The 25,774-nt window shown below is 44.8% G+C and overlaps 1 protein-coding gene across 1 annotated transcript in view; it reads left to right on the top strand.

The window, feature by feature from the left end:
- PSMD14 (proteasome 26S subunit, non-ATPase 14) overlaps positions 1–25,774 on the top strand; it is a 171,539-nt gene that overhangs the window by 9,835 nt on the left and 135,930 nt on the right. The window contains exon 2 of the mRNA XM_068245663.1: positions 21,631–21,682. Within this exon, the coding sequence (XP_068101764.1) occupies positions 21,635–21,682 (48 nt within the window). The 5' untranslated portion in view covers positions 21,631–21,634. The remainder of the gene's footprint in view (positions 1–21,630; positions 21,683–25,774) is intronic.

The raw sequence follows: 25,774 nt of genomic DNA on the forward strand, positions 1-25,774 counted from the left end.
ACATATATACGGCGCTGCGCAGCAGCAGCGCCGTAGAGGGGATCGCCGGCATCTGATAGGCTAAAGCCTATCCTATCCGACGCAGGACGGCTTTCCGTCCTGCGCCGCACACAGGGGACGGGAGAGGGAGGGAAGGAGGCAGAGGGAGGACTAGTGCTGCGGAGGGGGGCTTTGAGGAGCCCCCCCCCGCTAGGCACGGCAGCGCGGCGGCGATCAGACCCCCCCAGCAGGACATCCCCCTAGTGGGGAAAAAAGGGGGGGAGGTCTGATCGCCCTGCCTGATTTCTGATCTGTGCTGCGGGCTGAAGAGCCCCCGCAGCACAGATCAGCCAAACCACCCGGTATCCGGAAGTGGTTAAAACTGCATTTTGTGTTCAATTAAGCTATCTTTGACTAATAGTTAATGGTTTTTGATGAGCAGAAACATTTAAGTGTGACAAACATGCAAAATAATAAGAAATCAGGAAGGGGGCAAATAGTTTTTCACACCACTCTATATTTCCCTCCACCTCTCCCACCCTGCCTCTCAGGTTCACTTGAAGACTATTGGTGTGCATTCTTTTGATCTTCATCTTTGAGGGCCTGTTTCCACTACACGCAGATTCTGCATGCAGAAAACTGACTCCAATGAATGCCTATGGGAAATCTGCATCAGAAAAATCACGTTCAGTGGAAACAGGCCCATAGACATTCATTGGAGTCAGTTTTCTGCATGCAGAATCTGCGTGTAGTGGAAACAGGCCCTAAGGCTGAGACTGTTTAGCCTCAGTTCCAATCTGGGAAGAGTTGAATAAAGATCTGTTCATTTCCATCTTTATATGTTGTCTTTCAGTTTAGTTACGGGAAAAGAAACTGCACTTACTGTCACATCAGTGAAATTCTTTAACAGTCTAGCTTGGCCTGCACAAGAATTCCTTTTGAATGGCTCCCTTGGAACAAGGATACAGATCAGCTGTCCAACGTTTCTGATTTGCATGCCTGTTGCAGTGGAGTGGCTGAGAAGACACTAGATGCAGAGGATCAGCATTACAAGGTCATAATGGCAGCCTTCATATCTTTCGGCTGGAAGAAGTACTTCAAGCCACAAGCTGGCAGTGAGGGTATAGTGAAGTAACAGTGAATGGAAAAAGCCCATTTTGCTTAAGCCAATGCTGCCAAAGGTCAGGGATGGTCATTGGTATGCCAATAATTCCAAGTGGTTGGAAATTCAATGAAAATGTATGCCTTGTTTGAAGATAATGGTCTCCACCACATCCAAGTATAAATCAGTTTTATTGAAGATCCATAAAATGCTGTTCAACAGCTACAGCCCACTGTTTCGGGTTACATGCCCTTTTACAACGCGCTCAGCAGCTTGTAAAAGGGCATGTAACCCGAAACAGCGGGCTGTAGCTGCTACACAGCATTTTATGGATCTTCAATAAAGCTGATTTATACTTGGGTGTGGTGCAGACCATTATCTTCAAACAAGACGGATCTCCACCCTGTTTGTACAAGGGGTTGGTTCCCGCACACCCTCAGAGGATTGCCGAGGTGCTGTTCCATCTCTCTTGAATCAAGTGAAAATTTCTGCGGCATTTCCCTGTATTTGGTTCTTTTCCATGCTCCAGTGGGCTGGCTATTTATGTTTTGCAATGAAGTGGGAAGGAATGTGCGTTGCATGACAAAGCGGCTTCCAGCAGGAGAACTGGGGAGGAGAATAATGTTGGGTTAGGTGTCACAAAAAGGTCTGGCATGCCGAATCTTCAGGAAGGGTTTCTGCCCCCGTATGCACTCTACTGTAAAATCTCAGCTAAGACGGTCCTTAGTGGTCATTGTGGCTGAGTTTTAAGTGTACCTGTAGGAGTGCCTCAGTAGGGGGAAACCACTGGATAATTCAGGAGCTTCCCCTGTTCAAGAGGGTCAGAGAGCTGGATTCGGTGGTCTCGAGGAGATTGTGGGAAATCTGGAGGATCCAGAGGCTCCCCTCTACCGAGGCAAGTACCGTATTTTTTTGGAATATAAGACGCACATTTAATTACCCAAAATTTGGGGAAAAGGTGGCTGCGTTTTTATATACAAAATATATTGTAAATCAAAGGTGCCCACACTTTTTCGTCTTGTAAACTACTTTAAAAATTAGCAAGTCAAAATGATCTACCTATGTACAATTTAAGGAGTACAATTGTATATAAAGATTGGAAAATGTAGTGTGGTCGGAATCTACCGTGTAGTCTTTTTTGTGATCTACTGGTAGATCGCGATCACCGCATCCAGCGCTGTGCTCCTCTCCCATGTCACCCTGGTCTGACTTCTCCAAGCTTTCCTCTTTGACAATTTCCGATATAGCTGTACACCGCTTGTGTTATAGTAGTAGGCCACTGGGAGCGGATGACCTGGAGCTGTGCAGTGGCTAGTGACCGTGGTGTACAGCTATAACGGAAGTTGCCAGAGGAGGTGGGAGAGGAGCGCGGCACTGGATGGGTAAGAGATGAATTTTAGTGCATTGTAGCTTAGTTGGGAGGCCAGTAGGGGGTTGGTGCAGTGTAACTGGTAGAGGCAGCAGGGGTTAGTGTAGTGTAGCTGGTCAGTGTAGCTTAGATTGACTAGCTTGGAGATAGCCCCTGAAGTATAGGCTCAGTATTATTTTATTTTTTTTCTTCACCCCTGATGCTTTTAGGCTCCATTCACACTGCATGCGTTGCCGTCCGTTTTTCGGCAATATGTGCAGGAGGCAGACACGCACGACATCAAAAAGTGCATAGAGTGCACTGTCTGATGTTCACACTGCATGCGTTCCGGACCAGTGCGGTCCGCAAATGCATGCTCCACGCATTTTTTAACAAAACGCGCGGCTGACCCATTCACTTTCATTGAATGGGATCAGCAACGCATACAAACGCAGATGGTGTGCGTTCGTACGCGTTACGTTCTGAACACACGCCATCCACGCTTCATGATGTGAACGTGGCCAAACCTTTAAACCTACATGCATGTTATATTTTGAAAAATACGTTATTTAACTTTGTCTCATTTAAAGTTGTGGGTTTGCTTTAATTTAGCTTGTGTTACATAGTTGCATAGTTATTTGGGTTGAAAAAAGACATACGTCCATCGAGTTTCAACCAGAAAAGTTCAACCATAAGTGTCAAGGCGCAATATGCTCATAGATAATTTGTAGAACTTAACGGTCTACCCAAAAAATGTTTTCCAGCCGGGTGGCATGAAAAAGTAGCCGGGTGGGGTGCTACGGGGGAATGCAGGGCCAGTGCAACTCTGCTTATACCATAGGAAGAGGAGGAGGCAAGTTGACAGCCGGATGGAGCACCCGGCTAAAAGAGCCTGAGGAGAACACTGAGAACTCTAGTCCTAAATCTGTATGGAGAGATGCACAGCTTTTCACTGGAATTTTCAGCTTAGAAAGAATGGTTACCGGAATAATATTTAACACCAATCAACTTGATTTGTTTTAAAAATGTTTTGCTTTTTTTATTTTATTCAGTTTTTATTATTTAGTTGGGTATTAGGCAGAGGAACAGCATGTTTCGTGAACATTTCTTGCCTTCTTTTTTGAAGTAAGATTATTATTTTTTTTTATTTTAACGAAATGCTTGCTACTCTGAAATAATGTTTTGCTGCAGTTGACTGTCTAGAAAGCAGAGCCGGCTGATGTTGGCGGTTTTCCAGTACAAGTTGTTGTTTTTTCCCTTGGATTTTTATTCCTGTTTTCTCCACCGAGAGTGAGATCTTGGAGTTCTTTGTTGAGGAGTTTAGCAAGTGTAGCCATTATTTTCTCACAAAATGTCTGTTAATTTGAAAAATAATAGCTTTTGTTAAAGAACGAAGCAAAGTGTTGCTTTTATAATTCTGTCATCCGAATGTGCTAAACCTTTCCATGCTATTGGCCCTTTCGTCATATTTATCAGAAAATTGTGCCTTACACCAACAATTTTTTTTTTCTCTTTGGGATTGTGTGAATCTGTAGATTCACAACTCTAATACCCGCCTGTTGAAGCCTTTGGGCAGTGCCTCCCTCCTATGAGAAGCAATTTATTCCTTTTTAACAATATTTATTCCTTTTTAACAATATTTTGTGCATCTTAAGTTGTTAGCTGCAAAAGTTTGTGGACACCTGGAGGCAGAGAGGGAGTCAGAAGAAAATGCACAGACTCCGCCTCATAATACATTTAAACAGTAATAAATAGAGAAAATATGATAAAATGTTCTATTTGTCTGTTTCTCAATTAATCATCGTCATATGATGAATCATATGAAGAAAATTACATCATAAACACACACACGAGCACATGCACAAGTTGGAGTCGGATTATTTTTGTACCAACTCCATAGCCACGCAAGGGCTGTGCAGTCGGAGCAATTTTGAGTACCTGGAGTCGGTGGTTTCATAGATTGCGGAGTCGGATGATTTTTGTACCGACTTCACAGCCTTGTTTTTGAAGTCAGATATACATATATACTGCCCCCTCCTCTTACCATTCAGCCCATATTATGCTATTGTGACACTAATCCGGCTCCTCCCCTATAACTTCTGGCAGCCGCTATCCCCTAGCTACCCTCTATCTCCCCTTGCACACCATTCCCCGCCGCAGGCAAGAACTTGGAGGAGCAGGCAGCAGGAATGCTGTAGACATTGCTTCTGCCAGCACCTGCTCTGGTGGCATGAATCCCTGCTCCTTGCGCTTCCTGCAGTGACGAACGGTAATGGGGAAGATACAGGGTGGGTAGGGATACCAGCTGCCACCTGCCAGTGGTGAGAGGAGGGGCAGAGGAGGAGGAGCTAGAGCCGCAGGACTATGGATGAATAGTTAGTAAGGCAGGGGGTGGAGCCGGAATCTTAACTCATTTCTGAAATTGGCCGCTGCAAGACAGCCACTTCACATTCTGAGCGGCCAGAAACCGAAGTGGCCAGACTTCGGGTTCTGGCTGTAACATATATAACAAATCTCTCTGCTGTAAGAATAATTTTTGGTGAGCCTCTTCACTGTTGGTGAGGGGCCGTCTGTGTTTGTGATCACCGCGGGTGCTGTTTTTGTTGGGACTTGAGTGTATTGACACCTGGGGCTCTTCCTGCAACTATCATACCTTTTAAGGGGCCCATACACTAATCGATTTCAGCCATCGATCGACAGCCGATTCGACCACTCTGATCGAATCTGCTAGACTTCAATGCAGCAGGAAGCATGATTGATTGGCCAATCATTCGATTTCTGTCGATTTGGATCGATTTTGCTCAAACGGTCTGGATGAAAAATCTGGGTCGATCGGATGCTGGCAAATGTATGACCCATAGAGTTGCATTGGATCGATTGTTGCAATAATGCTTTTTCGATCGATAGATTTAATTCTGAAATCTATTGGAAATCTGTTCCTAGTGTGTGGCATACATCGGATTCCGGTCAGATTCGACCTGACAGGTATCTACCGTCTTTCCCCTAAAATAAAACCTACCCCGAAAATCAGGGCTGTGGAGTCGGTCCAAAAATCCACCGAGTCCGACTCCGACTCCTCAGTTTAGGATTCCACCGACTCCGACTCCGACTCCACGACTCCGACTCCTCTAATTTGCATATTACAATTTTGTTGATTAAAAGTATGTAACATGAAATTCGTCTCTTAACTGCCAACGCTTAGGAATTTTACAAGACAACTGAAGTGAGAAGGATATGTAGACTACTATATTTATTCCCTTTAGACTAAAACTAGTCCTTGGTAAGAGTACTTGTAAAAGGTACAAACCGGGACAAAGAACATCTATCAGGCCCTAGGCAATGTAAGTGTGGGTACATGTAAGAATGATGTGCAGGTACTCTGCATGGGAATGAGGAGATTGTAAACAGACAACACCTCTGTGTTCAATGTGCACATCATTCTCAGTGGATTCCCTGCAGCTCTGTGGGGAGTGCATATGTAGAGTATAGTACTACTGTGTAACAAAGTAAACCTGAGACAGATGAAATTAAAGTTTTATACATACCTGGGGCTTCCTCCAGCCGCCTTCAGGATAATCAGTCCCTCGTTGTCCTCCTCCGCCACCTGGATCTTCTGCTATGAGTCCAGGTACTTGAGCCAGTCAGGCGTAGTGCGCATGCACACACTCCGCCGCCAGGAGCATACTACACCTGTGCAGCACTATTGCGCAGGTGCAGAATGTTCCTGGCTGTGGGAGCCGCATGCGGCCGGACAGCGCTGACTGGCTGAATTACCAGGACTCATATCAGAAGATCCGGGTGGTGAAGGACAGCGAGGGACTGATTAGCCTGAAGGGGGCTGGAGGAAGCCCCAGGTATGTATAAAACTTTACTTTTCATCCGTCTCAGGTACCCTTTAATTTGTAGTCACCAAACAAAATTTTAACAACATATCAAATTATTTGATTTCATCAGCAAAGGGAGTGCATACATTTGCATAAATCAGCATCAATGCAGAATTATTTCCATCTCGTTGACCATCTCTATTAGTGACACAGCTACACATCAGGCTTTATTCTTACAGCATAGATGTTATTTAGTATATATAAGAGATTCCTGTGTACACATATATACAGTCACAACCAGATATGTATATCTGACCTTAAAAATATGGGGACTGCTTTATTGAAGCAGCACAAGTAACTAATTTTGATTGGTTTGTTTCATTTTTGTGGACTAAGCACAGCTATTACTGTATATATACATTATTTTTAATGACTATTATCTGAGAAATAGAACATTTTATCATATTTTCTATTTTAATTACAGTTACAAATTCATTAGGAGTCGGAGTCGGTGCATTTTTTCCCGACTCCGACTCCGACTCCAGGCACCCAAAATTGCCCGACTCCACGACTCCGACTCCACGACTCCGACTCCGACTCCACAGCCCTGCCGAAAATAAGGCCTCACTTATATTTCAAGCATGCTTGAAATATAAGACCTACTCTGAAAATAAGGCCTAGCTGGGGGGGCGCTGTGTGTATGGGGAGGTGTGTGGGCTCTTACCGCAACTCCCTTGTGGCTGCGTCCCCCTCCGTTCCAAGTAATTTCTCCGGTGGTGGCGACGGCGACATGGTATTCAAGCTGTGAGGGAGACCTTTGACCCTCACGCTGCACGCAGTACGCTTTGCCGGCTCGGCACTGATGCTCCCCTCATGTAATAATCAATGTGCGCCAGGGACGCATCAGCCAGGCGCACGATTATGATAGGAAGGGAGCGCCAGAGCAAAGCCGGCAAAGCGTACTGCGTGCAGCGTGAGGGTCAAAGGTCTCCCTCACAGCTTGAATACCATGCCGCCGTCGCCACCACCGGAGAAATTACTTGGTACAGAGGGGGACGCAGCCACAAGGGAGTTGCGGTAAGAGCCTCCCCATACACAAAGCGTCTAGCCCCCCCCCCCCCCCCCCCTGAAAATAAGCCCTAGCACGTATTTCCTCCCCGAAAGGAATATAAGACAGTGTCTTATATTCGTGGAAAGACGGTATCTGATGGTCGAATCTGCTGCAAATCTATAAGTGTATGGCCACCATTATCCTCGTCTAACAAAGGTTCACGCAATGTCAGTGTTTACTTTTTGTAGGAACTCTTTTTACAAGAAGTGGTGAGTGCAGTTGGAAAAATATACATGGTACTATGCTGTAAAGAATAGAAAGGACTTGGGGATCCCGGCAGCCGAAAAACTTGGGGGAAGATACCTGGGTCCCGCTGGCAGCACTGATCGCGCACGGGACCCAGTTTAACAAATTCTTGACAGCCCGACCTGAGCATGGGCTTACCGCTGTGACCATACAAATCACAGCCAGTGCTCAGGTCGGGCTTACCTCCGGGGAGGTTAACCAGTTAAGGACCGCAGTGATTGAGATCTACGCCCTGTATTGGTGGGCTCCTGGCTGGCAGGGCGTAGATCTCAATCACTGTCCGCAATGCGTTTCCGCCGCTACCCGCTGATCACGCCGCTCAAACCCGACGAGTCTCACTGCATCTCACAGGCTCTGGCTGTCTCTATGATGGCAGAGTCATGTGAGCCGGTCAGGAGGCGATTTCATTGGCTCCTGGCCCTGTCTTTCAATGTAAGCCATTCCCATTGGCTTACATTGAAAAACAGGGTCAGGAGCCAATGAAAGCGGCTCCTGACCGGCTCACATGACTCTGCCGTCATACAGACGGTAGAGTCTATATCCTGAGGGTCTCGGCAAGCGGCGATGACGGCGGTTGGGGCGGGTATGTGCGGCAATTCGTCGGGATTTTATACCAGCGGTCTCTGGTCTTTAAGTGCCCAGAGACCGCTGATCCTTAAATGGTTAAAGGAATACTGTTGGGGGGGGGGGGGGGGGGGGGGGGGTGTTGGGGGAAAATGAGTTTAACTTAACCGGGGCTTCTAATGGTGCTGTGATTTGGAGAACTTTTTCTTAGGAGGTTACCCACTGAGTCACTTCAAGTAAACTAGTGCCAAGCCTGTAACAGGCGGGTTGGGTTTGCCTTTGTGGAGAATGAAGCAAGTGTACAGTGATGTCAGCGGCAAAGCCATTTTTCTGCTTACCGCTCCCGTTAAGATTGTATGCCCCACTGTCATCTCTCTGCACCATTCCATAGCAACAGCCATGTCGCTAGCCTCTAGGCTAGTAAGGCATCTTGAGAATTCTGCCCTGAACTATCACCTGAAGGGATCCATCCCAATCCTGGAGTTCTCCTTTGAAGTTGGACTTTTTGACAGAGAGAAGCTTTTTGCTTTTTTTTTGTTAACATAAATACATTTATGGAAATTTTAGGCTTCAGAATTGGCGCTGGTTGATTTGTGAATGACATCCCCATTGATATTGCACAATTCCTACATTTCATTTTTTTGAAGCCACACCTGTCAAGTCATGCGGAGAGACAGAAGTCTATGGAGGGATTTCCCTGCCTTGGAACACTATTGTGACACAAGATTTCCTTGAAAAGACTTGCTGATTAGCTTGTGCCTGCATGTGTTGTCATTCTCCCGTTTAATGTCAGACTACACTGCATTCTTCCAGTGTAGTGGTAGACATAGATGTTGGACGACTTCCATGCAAATGCAAGGCTTTTTTTTCCTCCCTTCTTCTTTAGGAGCATATGTGTTCTTCAAAAATAAACCAGACTACAAAATACATATTATCCCCATAGCCATTTCCCAAAGTTATTCATTTTTTTCCAATAACACTCCAGGACAGGTACACATTGAGACTTGGCTCCTCCCAGGAACAGGAAATATCCTTCAGCCTCTCTATAAATTAAAGATGGACCCAGGGTCAGGCAGTATTGGATATTTCCTGGTCCAGGAACCAGGTCTCTCTATGTGTGCTCGCTGTCCCGGAGAGCCTGGGTGGCTAGGGATATGTTGGCACTGAAGCGGGCCTGGATAGAAAGGAGGTCCGTTTTACCCTGTGGAGTACCTGTGGGTTTGTGCTTTTGATGCGTCGCTCCCAGTGGACTTTAGCCCTGTTGGTCGGCCTGGTTTGCAAAGAGGGTTCCGCTTCAGGAAGGGCTGCCCCGAGGACTCGTCATGCGGAGGCAGCGGCAAGGTGGAGGACGTCCGGAGGATGCGCATAGCGGAGGCAGAGTGCGGAAGTCCTCCGGCCGCAACCTACGGAATTACTTCCGGGTCGCGTGACGTCACTACCTGTGCGCCGGATGAAGAGGGGTAGCCGCCCGGAGTTCTCCGCACACGGCGTCTCACGCAGCGAGGAGAATGTCGGAGGTAGAGCAGGAACCAGGACGGGTAAGACTGCTCTGCGGAGATCTGGGCAGCGGTGGTGACCCTTGTGGGGGCGGAAAACCGTACGCAGCAAGGAAACTTTGATGGGCTGCAAAGAGTCTGTGGTATTGGTATACCAGGAAGCTGTTTTGTATTTTGAAAGCAAGCTACCTTACTATTTGTTTGTATAATCTTTTGTACTGCAGGCTTGGATGGTTATTGTGTTTTAAAAAATAATATCCATATCAAGGCAAAGTGGTGTTTCAGGTTTTTATGATAAACCTACTCTTGCATATTTACTAATGGGCAACTGATGTAATCAATTAATGCACAAGCTAATTAATGCATAAAAGAATATGTTAATATGTTGAGACTTATAACATAGGCTGGAAGACAAGTTAGTTTGTTTCTCTTTATGTTGTTTCAGGGCACTACAGCAAATGTACCTGACCCTGCAAAGCCCTCAAAACGGTGCCCTGTGTGCAATGTGAAAGTGAATCCTGCATCAACTAAATTATTATGCAAGGATTGCACTTATAAAGTTATGAAACATGAATCAGCGTCTCAGAGAGATATTCAAGCTCTGAGACAGGATTTAAAAGATACATTAAAAGAATTTAAAGCTACGTCGGTACCCCTTAAGCCCGACGCTCCGACACAAGCTGATCAACCCACTCAGCCTAAAGAGTCTGAAATAGTAATCCCCAAAAAAGCTACTAGTAAAACAAACAGGCCTGTTATTGTTTCAGATGAAGAGGAAATTAGTGAGAATGAGGAGGTTTCTGCAAGTTCTACAGAAGCACAGGAAATAGAAAACAAACCGTCAAAATTTAAATTTCCTGTGGCAGAGACAGAAATGTTGTTATCAGCTATATATGAAGATTTAAATCTAAATAAGACTATTACTGAGACAGTATCATTGCATGACAAATTGTACGAAGGCATGGAAAGCGCACAAGAGTTGAATTTCCCTGTACATCAATCTACCAAAAATCTAATAACAAGCCAGTGGAAAAACCCAGATAAAAAACTATTTATGTCGAGAGGATTTAAAAGACGCTTTCCGTTCTCTGAGGAAGATTGTAAAATGTGGGACAAGAGTCCCAAATTAGACTCTGCTTTCTCACAAGTAAACAAGGATGATGAACTTGCGTTTGAAGATTTGGGCTATCTTAAAGATCAATCTGATAAAAAGATAGAGTATGCCCTAAAAAGATTATGGCCTGCTATTTGTGCAAATTTCAGACCATCCACTGCTACAACTTGTGTAGCGAGAATGCTAGCACTATGGATGCAGCAATTGGAAGATAATATTAATAAGGATATGCCAAAAGATCAGCTAATTAACTCAATGACAGTTATGCATAAAGCTGTAGCTTATATTATTGACGCAGCCTCGGAATCTATTAGATTAACAGCCAAGGCAGCAGGTATATCTAACGTGGCCAGACGTAATCTGTGGATCAAGACCTGGCATGGGAGTATGGCTTCAAAAAACAGAGTATGTGCTATTCCTGTAGTAGGAGATACTCTTTTTGGGCCAGAGTTAGATGAAGTCCTGGAAAGAACTGCCAACAAGAAAAAATCCTTTCCGAAAAAGAAACAGTTTAAAGCAGGAAAGAGATTTTTTCGTCAAAACAGGCAAACAGACAGACCTGATAACCAAAATAAAAGACGTACATGGTCCTTCAACAAGGATCAAAGGAAACCAGGGCCGAGTTTCAAAACCCCTATCACACAAAACAAACAATGACGAATTGAAAGTGGGGGGAAGATTGGGATATTTCCTTCCACATTGGAAAACTATAACAAAGAGCCCTTTTATTTTAAATCTTATAAAAAGAGGTTATCATATTGCCTTTCAAACAAAACCGCCAAGAAAGTTTGTAGTGACCAAGCCGCTCAGCTTGCCTCAACATCAGACAGCATTAAAAGAAATTATTACAGATATGCTGGACAGACATGTGGTATCAGTAGTGCCAGTGACACAAAGAGGCGAAGGCTTCTACTCAAAGATTTTTCTGGTTCAGAAGCCTTCAGGAAAGTACAGAATAATTCTGAACCTAAAACCCATAAATCCATACATAAAATACGAAAAGTTCCGAATGGAATCAATTTACTCATTAAAGAACCTACTGATACCACATGGCTTCATGGCAAGCATAGATCTACAAGACGCATATTGGCATATACCAATAGAGCTACAATCGCAAAAATTCCTAAGGTTTGCAGTGGAGATGGAGGGAAGAATTCAGCATCTCCAGTTCCGCTGCCTTCCATTTGGCATAACATCAGCCCCAAGAATTTTTACCAAAGTCATGGGAGAGCTGATAGGGGACATACACAGACAGGGTATTATCGTCATACCTTATCTAGACGACCTGTTAATAGTGGCAAGAACCTTAGTAGATCTAGAGGAACACAGACAGACTGTACTGAAACAGCTGCAGCAGGCAGGCTGGATTGTGAGCAAGGACAAGTCACAACTCACGCCAACACAGAACATTCTGTTCCTAGGATTCATTATAGACTCAGTACAACAGAGGATTCTTCTCCCACAGGAGAAAGTACAGAAGATAATGTCCGAGGTGGAAAAATTCAATACCTATCAGACAATAAAGATCAGACAGATTATGCAACTGCTAGGTCTTCTGTCCTCGGTGGCACCGGCGATACAGTGGGCGCTGATGCACACACGAGTTCTACAATCATGGATGTTATCCAAGTGGAACAAACAACAAGACACTCTAGACAATACAGTGACAGTGGAACCTCACATAAAAGACAGTCTAAGGTGGTGGCAGACATCGCAACATCTCACACAGGGCAGACTGTGGTCCATACCGATACAAAAAATCTTGACGACAGATGCAAGCCAAACAGGCTGGGGAGCCCATGTGAACAAGGTTCAAGTACAAGGACTATGGAATCACTCAATGGCAGAGCAGTCATCAAATTTCAGAGAGTTGATGGCAGTGAAAATGGCAATAATGAGCACGATGCATCTTCTAGAGTCATGTCACGTACAAGTTCAGTCAGACAACTCAACAGTAGTTTCATACCTAAATCGCCAGGGAGGAACCAGGTCCAAGAGGTTATTGTTCCTAACGCTGGAAATTCTAGAAATAGCAGAACACAATTTCCTCTCATTAACAGCAGTACATCTAAAAGGGGAATTGAATGTTCTAGCAGATCAGCTGAGCAGGGTGCAGACTACGAACACAGAATGGTCACTCAACCAGAAGTTGTTCGAACTGATAGTGAGCAAGTGGGGACAACCACACATAGATCTCTTTGCAAACAGGTCGAACCGGAAATGCAAACAATTCTATTCCCTAAATGTGATGGACAAACCAATGGCAATAGACGCCCTGGCTCAGAATTGGGATCAGAGCATACTCTATGCTTTCCCTCCACTGAATCTGATTCCCATAGTGCTCCAAAAATTGTTGAGATCACAGTGTCAAATGATACTGATTGCCCCAAACTGGCCCAGGAGATCGTGGTATCCACTTCTCCTGTCAATGCTTGCTACACAACCATGGGAAATACCGGTATCAGAGGATATGATACTGGTGCAGGGCCAAGCTGTAGTAAACCTGGAAAGATGGAAACTTACAGCGTGGTTTCTGAAAGGACAGTCCTTGAGAGTAAAGGACTGTCAACCAGAGTAGTAAATACTTTACTAAAGAGTAGGAAAGAAAATACTCGCCTTATTTACCAGAAATACTGGAAAACTTTTATTTTATGGTTAGAAAAATCAAACTTCCAATCGACAGAAATGGCAACAATTTTAGAATTTCTGCAGGAGGGAGTGGAAAAAGGATTGGCCTTAAGCACTATTAAGGTTCAGATATCCGCGCTATCAGTTTATTTAGATAAGAAATTAGCACTAGATCCACTTATAATTAGATTTGTAAAATCAATTGAAAGAAATAGACCAATAACAGTAAGACAATTTCCTAAATGGGATCTGTCATTAGTCTTGCAGGCATTGACATCTAACGAATTTGAGGAAGATTCTCTTAGAATGTGTACGCTAAAAACTGTGTTTTTAGTAGCGATCACGTCTGCTAGACGCATAAGTGAGCTCCAAGCTCTGTCACACAAAGAGCCGTACTGTTCATTCTTTAATGAGCGTGTTGTACTCCGAACAAGCCCTGAATTCCTACCAAAAGTAGGAGACATGTTCCATAGAACACAAGAGATAATTTTACCTTCTTTCTGTATGAATCCAAAAACAGAGAAAGAGGCTAAACAACATAGATTGGATGTGCGGGAGAATTTATTAATCTACCTGGAAAAAGTCAAGGAATTCAGGAAGTCGGAATCATTATTCGTCAATTATGCAAGTAAATCCAAAGGATTAAAAGCATCCACAAAAACCATAGCCAAGTGGATCAAAGATTGCATCATAGAGTCATATAAGATCATGGGTAAAGAGCCTCCAGTGAACTTGAGGGCCCATTCCACCAGGGCAGCCGCAACTACGTGGGCTTACAGGGCAGGTACGTCGCCATTGAACATCTGCAAGGCGGCAACCTGGAAGAACCTGGGAACCTTCATGAGGCACTATCGACTGGATCGGCTAACGGAGACCGATCAGGACTTCGGAAGAACTGTCCTAAGGGCAGTTAGCCCACCCTGAGGTTGGTGATTGATTTCTTGCTTATCATCTCAATGTGTACCTGTCCTGGAGTGTTATTGGAAAAACCAGGAGTTAGCTCACCTGGTAACGACATTTTTAATAACACTCCAGGACAGGTGGGGGTACCCACCCCCATATATATCAAATATTGCATGATATACATGTTATGTTATATGTTTGAAAATGTAATATTAGGAGTTAGGTTTAGTATAGAGTTCCTGTTACTTGATATTATACTGCCTGACCCTGGGTCCATCTTTAATTTATAGAGAGGCTGAAGGATATTTCCTGTTCCTGGGAGGAGCCAAGTCTCAATGTGTACCTGTCCTGGAGTGTTATTAAAAATGTCGTTACCAGGTGAGCTAACTCCTGGTTTTTTTCTCTTTTCTGTGTCCTGATGAAAGAAGGCCTCACACAGCTTCTGGTGTGGTCAGGCTGATGGCACACAGCCTGTAGAAAAGGGGACTTGTTCTCATTAGACTCTACAACCTTACCTCGAAAACGGCTGTCCACAAGATTTGGCTTTTCATCTCTGACCTTCGTTGCTAGTGCTGAACAAAAAATAGCTCTAATATGCAAATTTACACTAACCCGTGCTTTGGAAAGAAATCGAGCCAATTCATGCCATCAGCTACTGATCAATTATCCGACATCTGGTTATTTAGTAGAATTGCTGCCTGGCATAACAAGCTGTAACTGGAAGCTGAGTTTTGGATGATAATGTGAAATCTAGGCAGCATGGTGGAGTAGTGGTTAGCACTCTTGCCTTGCAGCGCTGGGTCCCCACTGGTTCAGATGCCAGCCAGGGCACTATCTGCATAGTTTGTGTGTTCTCCCTGTGTCTGTGTGTGTTTCCTTCAAGATACGCTGGTTTCCACCCAAATCCCAAAAACTTACAGATCAGTTAATTGGCTTCCCATAATAATTGTCACTAGGCTATGATGATAGCTATGACTATGGTAGGGATAAGATTGTGCCTCTCTGAGAGACATTTAAAGGATTTGAGAGGTGAAAAATTAAATGTAGCTTTACTTACCTGGGACTTCTTCCATCCTCTACAAGTCATTTTTGTCCCTCGCTACAGTCGTCTCCTGGGTTCTGCTGGCAGCCTCTGAAGGTTGGCGCTACGGGCCAACATCACCGGGAGCATACTGCGCCTGCCACAAACAAGCTACAGTCTATAAATTATGCCTTATGTCCTGGATTTGGAGATCAAAAAGCAGATCTGGAAAGCTTAATGCAACTCATTCTGACGCAGCTCAGTAACTGATGAAGCTTTTCGGGGAAAATTAAAGTAAACCTATTAATATTTTATAAACTTTTTTTAACTGCGTACTTGCGTTGCCTCGGCAGCACTGGCTGCATTCACAAACTGGGTTTTGCTAAATCTTAGCAAGCCCCTGTACTTGTACGAAAATCTAACTGGGGGCATTGCTACAAACCTCCTACCACAAACTCACTTGACCGCTAATGAATAATGCAGAGGCCGAGTAAAGACATCACCAAAAAGGCTAGGTTCACAGGGAAAGGAGCATGGCTGGGATTTAGGAGGAGCATGAAATGTAGCCAACATTTGGAGGTTGCTTGGGCTCAGTAGATCCTCCTTAATGACAGCTTCCTTCTGCTGGGATGACAAAGCTATGTAGTATATACAGTGAGGATAATAAGTATTTGATCCCATGCTGCTTTTGCTAGATTGCCCTTTGACAAAGAAAGGACCAGCCTATAATTGTAATGGTAGGGTTATTGTAGCTGCAAAAGACAGAATAACAATAGAAGAACCCTCAAAAACCCAGTGTCCCAAAGTCAAAGCTTCATGTGCATTGTAATGAGTAAAATAAATATTTGATCCCCCTATCAAGCAGCAAGATTTCAGGCTCCCAGGTGTCTCCACTGTATGCAGGTAGGAGCACACTCTGTAAGAGAGTGGTCCTAATCCCAGCTTCTTACAGGACCTAGGAGACTATCGCCAAGCAGCTTGGTGAGAAAGTAACAACAAAAGTTAGCCTAATAATTCGCAAGTGGAAGAAACGCCAAATAACTGTCAATCTCCCTTGGTTAAGGGCTCCATGCAAAACCTTGTAGAGTTGCAATGATCATGAGAACAGTGATGAAGCAGCCCAGAACTACATGAGGGGGGGGGGGTGTGTATGTATCTCAGGGCAACTGGGACCATAGATGCCTAACAAAAACAATTGGTAACACAATAACCCCATAAAGGTCTCAACTCTTGCAGAGCTCAGTGTTCCCCTACTCAAGACAGCACATGCACAGGCCCATCTGCCGTTTGCCAGTGCACATCTGAATGATCCAGAGGAGAACTGAGTAAAAGTGTTGTCAGATGAGACTGAAATTGAGCCCTTTGGCATTAACTCAACTCACCATGTTTGGAAGAGAAGAAGAAACATTGCCTATGACCCCAAGAACACCATCTCCACCGTCAAGCATGGCGGTGGACACATTATGCTTTTTCTGCTAGGGGACAGGACACCTTCACCACATTAACGTCAAATCTTGGGTGAGCACCTCCTTCCCTCAACCAGGGCATAGAAAATGGGTCATGGATTGGGATTCTAGCATGATAATGGCCCAAAACACACAGCTAAGGTAATAAAGGATTGGCTCAAGAAGCACATATGAAGGTCCTGGAGTGGCCTAGCCAGTCCCCAGACCTTAAACCAATAGAAAAACTATAGAGGTAGCTGAAGATTCAAGCTGCCAAACTCAGTCGACACCATACCGCCTTGGAGTGGATCTGCAAAAAGTGGGCCTAAATCCCTCCCGACATGTATGAAAACCTTTTGGCTACAAGAAACAACTGACCTCTGAAACAGGGGTTTTGCCACTAAGTACTAAGTCATCTTTTGAGAGGAGATCAAATAATAATTTCACTCATTGCAATGCACATCAAGCTCTGACTTTGGGGAAGTGCGTTTTGAGTGTTCTTTTGTAGTTTTGTTTCTCACAGCTACAATAAACCTACCATCACAGTTAGACTGGTCAGGGTAAAACAAGCAAAATCAGCAGAGGATCAAATACTTTCTCCGCCTCACTTGAAGAGAGTCAGAAGCGAAAATGTTTTGCTACGTTTACCTTTTAATTCGCTTCAGTATTAATTAGCGGTAAACCGCCGCACTTCCCCCGAAAAACGAGGGCTTCAGACCCCCGAAATCCCCGGGGGGTTGAGAATCTGGCTGGCGCTTCCTGGAAGGGGCAGAGCTTTCTGCTGTAGCTCTGCCTCTTCTGATGTCAATCGCGGCAGCTCACCGTCTCTCCCTGCCCCTCTCACTCTTCCTTCACAGAGAGGGGCGGGAAGAGTCGGTGATTGATAGCAGGAGAGGCAGAGCTACAGCTCATAGCTCTGTCTCTCAGGGCAGCACAATCCATGACCGAGTTGGTGGTGAATGTTTGCCCGGGGGTTTGGGGGGAGGGGGTCTGCAGCCCTCGTTTTTCGGCGGGGATGCGGCGGTTTACCGCTGATGAGACTTCTGAAGCTAATTAAAAGGTAAATATAGCAAAACATTTTCGCTTCAGAGTCACTTTAAGCTTTAAAATAACAAACACTGGTCCGCACGACAGCTGGGGGCCCCAGGTCTCCCTCACTGGCTGGGGCCCCCAAACCACCATGTGATACATTAGAGGAAAGTGCGGGCAAGCCCTAGGGAACTCACCCCCACCGCCTCAAAATTGCTCTAGCTGGAAGTTAGCAATTGTGTTTGTTGCAGTTGGCATTCAGTTTAGAGGTGGTGGGGTGAGTTCCCTGGAGGTGAGAGGTCCAGGGCTTGCCCGCACTTTCCTCTAGGTATCGCATGGTGGTTTGGGGGCCCCAGCCAGTGAGAGAGACCTGGGGCCCCCGGCTGTCGTGCAGACCAGTGTTTGTGATTTTAAATTTCATTTTACAGCTTCCAGGATGCGGTTGACAGGTGAGTGGTTAGGGAGGGGACCGTGTGGGAGATGTGCCTAAACAAGGCATCCCTGTAAAACAATGCAACATCCAACTTAAGCCTCCCACCTGAATGCTAGTTTATGCAACTCCTGCTAGATTTGGTACAGCAGGCAAAGGGTGTATAACAGTACACCTGATTGGCTGACTGGAGTCTGCTGACCAGATAAAGGCAGGAGATTGCTCTAGCTAGAAGTTAGCAATTCTTCTACATGTTTGTGTTAATCAAGAACTGCAGACTTTCGTTGAATTTTAATGTGCACTCAGGGTTGGTGGAGATTTGCATTGTAATCCTGGTACACACATCCAATCTTGACTGGCCAATTTTACGCACTTCCGTGTAGTATTAGGTCCAACTGATTTCGAATACCTTGAACAGATTGTGTAGGTCAGTTCTCACACTAAACAGAAGTGGTAAAATCAAGGTTGCATGTGTGTTTGCATTTTTCATGTTGAAATCTATCGTAAATCTGTTTGCACTACATTGGCAGCAATGGATCCTTCTCTGATCAGATTTGAGGGCTCTTTCTGATGGTCTAATCTGCTGACCATCTGCCAGTGTATGGGCACCTTAAGGGGCTGAGCCGCATTGTTGTCAACGCTGTGTTGGCATTTTTAAAAACTCGTAAAGTCGCTGCAAAATTGATGGTTTGTTCCGAAAAATCGCAGCAGTTTTACCGTGACTTTAATTAATACAAGTCAATGTGTATGTTTTGAAAAATGCGAATGCAGTGCTGACAAGTTCAAAAAGTGCTCTGCAGTGTGGCTCAGCCCTTAGCCTGATTTGGGAAGTGACCGGAAAGAACCTATACAGGAGTTCAAAGGTGATCCACACCCAAGAATGATTATCGGAAAGCATTCTGAGGAGAGCTGGTTTCCACATACATGCTCTGATATCTTGGTAAGGAGACTCCCATCAAATTACGATTAAACATACATTGTTTACTGTGCATGTCCAGTTCCAGAATTATACAGTAATGGAGAGGTTATGTTTATACTTTGAAATCCATACTTTACCAGAAAAACCTTCTCCTAAGCTCCGTCCACTGAGCCACTGCAGAAGGTGCTATAGAAATACCTTCATTCTTCTTTTATTGATGAATGTATTGACTCCCCTGCCACTGCATTGATGCTGTAGGTGGGATGGAGGTGCTGGAACCGCCTTATGTGTTGCATAAGTTATGCTGGTAATACATCATGAGATTTTTCAGCAGATTTACTGTCCAATCAATTTTCTGATTTTGTTATTCGTTCACTTCTATGAGAAATTGACCAAAAAAAGATTAAAAATCAGATCGGACTTGTCAGAAATTATCTATCGAACCATCTATCTGCCAAAAAAAATCTCATGGTGTATTCCCAACATTAGGCCCCTTACACACGCCAGCTGACAGGTGGTGAATTCACCACCTGTCAGCTGCTCTCCTGCACCGGCTCCGATTCCCCCTTCACACACCCCCCCCCCCCCCCTCATAGGGGTAGGATCCGGCATAATTTTTTCTCCCCAGCCAGTTTCTTTTTCTCAGGATGGTGCATGGACCCCCTTCGTAGGACAACACATGCATTACGGCATAAACTATAGAAGTGTTCTGTTAAGGGGCCCATACACCTAACAATTTTCCCGTTGATATACAGCCAATTCGATCACAATAATCGAATCGGCTGTGAAATCGCTGCGCACACCGCAGACAGAACGATCGATTTCCGTCCGAAATCGATCGTTCCCGTCGATCCGTCCATGCGGAAGATTTTTCTCGATCGCCGGCGGGTCGGGAGTGCGTCGATAGCGACGTTCGAATGCCCGACGCAATACAGCGGGTATACATTACCTGTTCCGCCGGCGCGACTCCCCGCTGTCACTGCTGTCTTCTTTCCGCGCTGGGTTCCAGACCGTTCCTGCAGCTACACAGAACTTCCTTTCCCGGCAGGAAGTTTAAACAGTAGAGCGCCCTCTACTGTTTAAACTTCCCCTGGACAGGAAGTTCAGTAGCTGCAGGAACGGTCCGGAGCGGAGAAGGTGACAGCGGGGACACCCGCCGGCCGGAGCAGGTAATGTATGCGGGGGGGAGGGGGGCGAAGCAGCGGCAGCTCCACAGATTGTGATCGGTTTCAGGCTGAAATTGATTCACAATCTGTTTGCAGTAAAGGTGGCCATACGATCCCTCTCTGATCAGATTCGATCAGAGAGGGATCTCTCTGTTGGTCGAATCTGATGGCAAATCGACCAGTGTATGGCCACCTTTAGATGAAACAATCAAAATGTCCAAACTCTAAAGTTTGTAAGGGCTGGTTCACACATCAGTGCTTTGCTGACCTCTGCTGCTAATGTATCCCTATGGGATCATTCTCACTGTAGCGTTTACGGTTTGTATAAATCGCAAACGCACTGCATGCTGTGCTTTGGGGGCAGTTGTGTTGTGATTCTCATTGTGTTGAACGGGAATCAAAATGCAAATCACGGCATAAGATTGCGATTTTCGAATTAACGTGTTAAGTATGAAGTAGCCCTAAAGAGCTTTGCTTTTTTTAGTTAGTTTATGATTTGAACGGGTCCTCATTTTAAAAGCCACTTTTCTCATCAGTCTTCTCCCATAGGCTATTTATGAACACCACAGCACCAGCCTAAACTTTCAGTGGCACGCTATTACTTTGTAAGCGGTGGGAAATTGATCTGCTTAGTATTTTCACAGTTATGTGGGTTTTTTTTTCTCCCTATATTTGGTTGTGAACCGTATTGAATAGCTGGTGTAAGCGTGAACTGTGCGCATTCAGACTGTAAAACCCATTTACCTCTTCTTTTGTTGTTTTTATGTAAAAGTTTTTTAATCAGCTAGAAAGTGCCCAAACGAAAGACCTCATCCGAGCGTTCCGGCTACGTTCTTCTCTTGACACCGCTCAGTCGCCGTTTTGATAGAAACTGACAAGCCGGAAGTTAATTAGCAGAGGCGTACTAATGAGGACGCTAATTTTTTAAATAAAATGCAAAAGTACGGCACGAGGGACTCTGCTGTGTGCAGCAATTAAAAATGTTTACTGAGCTATTTAGGTGCTTTTTTTTTTTTTTTTCTCCCTGACGCGCATTGAGCAAAAGTTACCTCCCGCATTAGAAATTTTTGTCTTGAAAACAACTTTTTTTTTTTTTTTCCCTTATGACTTACGGTAAGTTAAACCTAAAGAAGCAAATTCTGTCTGTTAATTAGTGCAGAAGACAGCTTCTTGCATTAATATGTGGCGTTAATTAACAGGAAGACTGATGTTGTGTTGTAATTACCACCAGTATACTTGGCCTGCTGAGTGATTGAAGGTGGATAGATGGAAGTTGACTGATCGGGGTTTATCTTCTTTTTCTAGGATAATGGACCGACTCCTGAGGCTTGGTGGGGGAATGCCTGGACTTGGGCAGGTGAGTAGATCTCTTGCAAGAGTCTCGGACCTAGGACCAATTGTATTAATGTGTTCCAAAAAAAACTAGACCCAAAGTAGAGCCGTTGCCTACAGCAGCCAGTTGGGTGTTTGCTGTTGAATGAAATCATGGATTTTGATTGATTGCGGTGAGCAACTGCTTCAACTTTGCTTCAGTTTTCTTAGCACCTGTCTTGATGGATCAGCCGCACAGCGAAACCTGACTGTGGGTGCTGCAAACAGACGGAAGCAGTGATTCGCTTATTTCTCTCTAATTAAAGGTGAATTCTGGACAGCTTAAAAAACACACTGAAGAAAGTATACCTGAGATTTGGGGAGCAAGAGGACTTCTACTTGGTGCTTCTTCCAGCTCCCTCTGCGTCCTCCCAGTTGGCTCAGCTGCTTTCACCCCCATTAAAGTCCCCGATTGGCTGAGTTGCCGGCTACAATGTATAGACTGTCCTGGCCGCAGGCCTCAATTGCGCTCCTGAGGACGGAAGTGTTCTGTGCATGCCCAGAACGTTCCTGGTTATGGGAGCGTGATCAAGGAGACACACAGCCTGGGACAGCTCATGAGTCATTTCATTTGATTGACAGCAGCACAGTGGAGCACACTGGAAGAACATCGAGACCAGACAGACTACAGGGGGCGGGAAGAAGCCTCTGGTATTTAAAAAGTCTTTTGTTCCACTCAAGGATGTGGAGTACAAAAATCATCCAACTCTTCAGTTTATTAAACCTCCAACTCCACATACCCAAAAATTGCTCAGACTCTTTGACTCCACAGCCCTGGTTCCATTCGTCTCAAGGTTCTTTGATGAACATAGTTTGGGGTTATTCCCACACTACTGGTTCCTAGCCTTCCCTTTTTTAGGGCACTGTAGTCATACACTACAAAGGTAGTTAAACCAAATCCACCATTTAGCAGGGTTTCTGGGTGCGGTGGGAAGGCAGTTTCAAGTGATTTTCATTGCCTGGCCTCCACTCATTCCCAAGGTCCGCAGGGAAGCATTAGGGTGTTGGGTATACTTATCATGCTCCATTGGTGGGCTCGTTCTCTTGTCTCATCTTCCTCTTTTGGTACATGTCGAGTGACATAATTCGAAATGCAGGAGGAGAGGAAGGAGGATGTGAGATGGGTCAGAGTTCAGAACAAGCCTGGTAAGTATAGCCAGTACTCCATTCTTCTCTGCTGGCCTCTGCGTTGATATTGGGGCATTAAGTCTTTACTTGACATAATGGAGACCTAATAGCTACACTAGACATACTGATTAGTTGTGTTATTATAATGTGTAACAGATGCATGATCTGTGTTTAAGTACATTGATCGGTACCTGCCTTTGTTCAAGCAATGATACTTTACTGCCCCAGCACCATTAAAATTTATGACGCTGAATTTCATAGCTCCCAACTGTCCCTCTTTTGGAGGGACAGTCCCTCTTTGGGAACCCTGTCCCTCTTTCCTCCTTTTGTCCCTCATTTAGGACTTTGTCCCTCTTTCTATGTAAATATATATATTTCTCTTCTAAAAAATGTTTGACTAAACTTTATTTCCATCCTTTAAATTCATATATTACTAATTTTAAAATGTTAATCTGAAGGAAAATGAACCAGGATAGAAAGGACCAGTGTGGTTTGAATTATAAAATGCATGTTTATTATGACATTTTTATGGAATGTGTGACTAGGTGTGTGATGTGGGCGTGATCAGGGGTGTGGCTTAAGTGTCCCTCTTTCTCATCTCAAAGTTGGGAGGTATGGAATTTTGCCCTAGAACAGATGCGTGTGTTAGCACCTCCAGTGAGCTGGAAAAGGGCATGGCTGATATGGGAGGGGAGGGGCTGGGACATGAGAAGGCATAATATGGGCAGGTGGCTGGGCTTTAAAACTAGGAACTCCAGGTAAACTCCAGGGCTAAGGAAGGGCTTAATAAAATAATATATAGCCTTGCTGCTAGTGTGCACCTCTGCAACTTGCAAGTTGAATGCTACCTCTGAATTCCAGTGTTAAGTCCTGTTTAATACATGGGAATTTCAGTTGCTTACTTGAAATCTAAAGAAAAATAACCTTTGATACCAATGGAAACGAGGTGTATATTTCTGTTCTGTGAAGCAGGTAGATATGTAGGTGGTCAGTTTCACTATATCGTTCAAAGTCAGTATACCCCAATCATTATCCTGCTCATAGAAAACTGATGAGATTTTGAGCAGATCAAGACCTAATGAAACCACTGCTACACTACCTGATGGACGACAAAATCACTTGTTAAGGTGCTCATTTATCTAGCGATGATGGGTAGATTCAACCAAGAGACCGATCTCTCTCTGATCGAATCTGATCAGAGAGAGATCTGTTGGCTGCCCATATGGCACAGGCCGATTGATTTCACCATGAAATATATAGGGAATTTTTATACTTTACCTGTCATGCCATCCCGAGGGTCCACACTGTATTTCCGCATTGGAGCCCCACGTGACTACTGACGTATAGCAAGTAATGTCACGAGCCCCACATGATGCATGTTGGTAGTCATGTGGGCTGCAAATGTGTAAGTATGGCCGAGACGCAGCAGACAGGTAAAACGTATGGGGGGACACTGGTGGGATTTTCCGTTGCGATTATCAGCCTGAGATTTCCCAGCATGTCCAATCGATGCCTTAAACTAATTTCGTCTTGAAATCAGTCGATCGGGTATGCTTGTGGCGGCACTGATTTTCATTCAATAATTATTGGATTGGATAGTTTATTGCCTGCCAAGTCGACAGATATATGATCTTTAGTCCTCCTCTAGTTTGTTGAGAGTCCTGAATTCTATCTCTAAGAAATTCCCTGTTGAATTTTGTTAAACATTGACATTTGTTTTGATGGAAAATAGATTTTGTTGGGATTCCATCAAAATATTCAGATCTCCTTGTTAGCCATTGTGCTGTATTATACTGAGTGGGGAAGTGGTTAGCTCATTCGTTTTGGTATTGGACTATGATTTAAAAATATATTCAAGTACTGTCATGTAATAATCACAACGTTCTGTGCAGGGGACACACTTGCAGGGGACACACTTGAGGCAGGGAACACAACTGTTTTCATGCAGAACTCATGTTAATCAATGGGCTAGTTCGCACGCAGAAAAAAAACCTGACATTCTGCATGATGACTCTGCACATTTAGTCAGTTTTCTCTATCAATTACTTCAGCTGCTGTGAAAAAAACGTGCGCGTTTTCCTGCATAGAAACACACTTGGTGTGTAGAAAACGTACGCAGAAAAACATGCGCAGAAAACTGAAAGACAAGTGTGTTCCCTGCCTGTAATGTGAACGCGGACAGCCACGCATGCGGAACGCAACACGTACGAACGCACGCCATCCGCGTTTGTATGCGTTGCGTGGCTGATCCCATCACTGAAAAGTGAATGGGACTGCCACGCGCTTTGGCAAAAAACGCGTGCAGCATGCGTTCCCGGACCGCACAGGTCCGGAACGCATGCAGTGTGAACATCAGACAGTGCACTCTATGCACTGTCTGATGTCGTGCGTGTCGGCCACCTGCACGCGTTTCCAAAACGCGGCTGGAAACGCGTGCAGTGTGAACGGGGCCTGACTGTTTTCGTGTACGTTTTCTGCATAGAAAAACTGAGAACTCAAGTTAATCAATGGGCTAGTTCACACTTCATGCGTTTTTCGCCCACAAGATAATCCTGCACATTTTGTCAGTTTTCTCTATCAATTACAGCTGCTGTGAAAAACAAAACATTCACGTTCTCCTGCATAGAAACACACATGGGCCTCGATTCATAAAGCATTCCCGCATTCGGAAATGCTGAAAACTGCTCACTTTACCGACCACACAGCAAAATCTGTATTCATAAAGGCTTTTTCCGCATGAAAAGCCGACATTCGCGAGCAGAGTGATCAATCACCGCCTTGCGCGGTGATTATCATAGCAAAAGTAACAAGTAGTCAATTCATAAAGATTAGAGGTAGCGGTATGCGGACGAGTATTACCGCTACCTCTAATGTGGCGAGAAGCGTGCGGAATACATTGCAGTGAATGGGACAGACCTCCCAAGCAGCTGCAGAGAGAACACCGCACGGA

This window comes from Hyperolius riggenbachi, chromosome 7 (assembly GCF_040937935.1).
Source record: "Hyperolius riggenbachi isolate aHypRig1 chromosome 7, aHypRig1.pri, whole genome shotgun sequence".
In the NCBI taxonomy this organism is placed as follows: Eukaryota; Metazoa; Chordata; class Amphibia; order Anura; family Hyperoliidae; genus Hyperolius; species Hyperolius riggenbachi.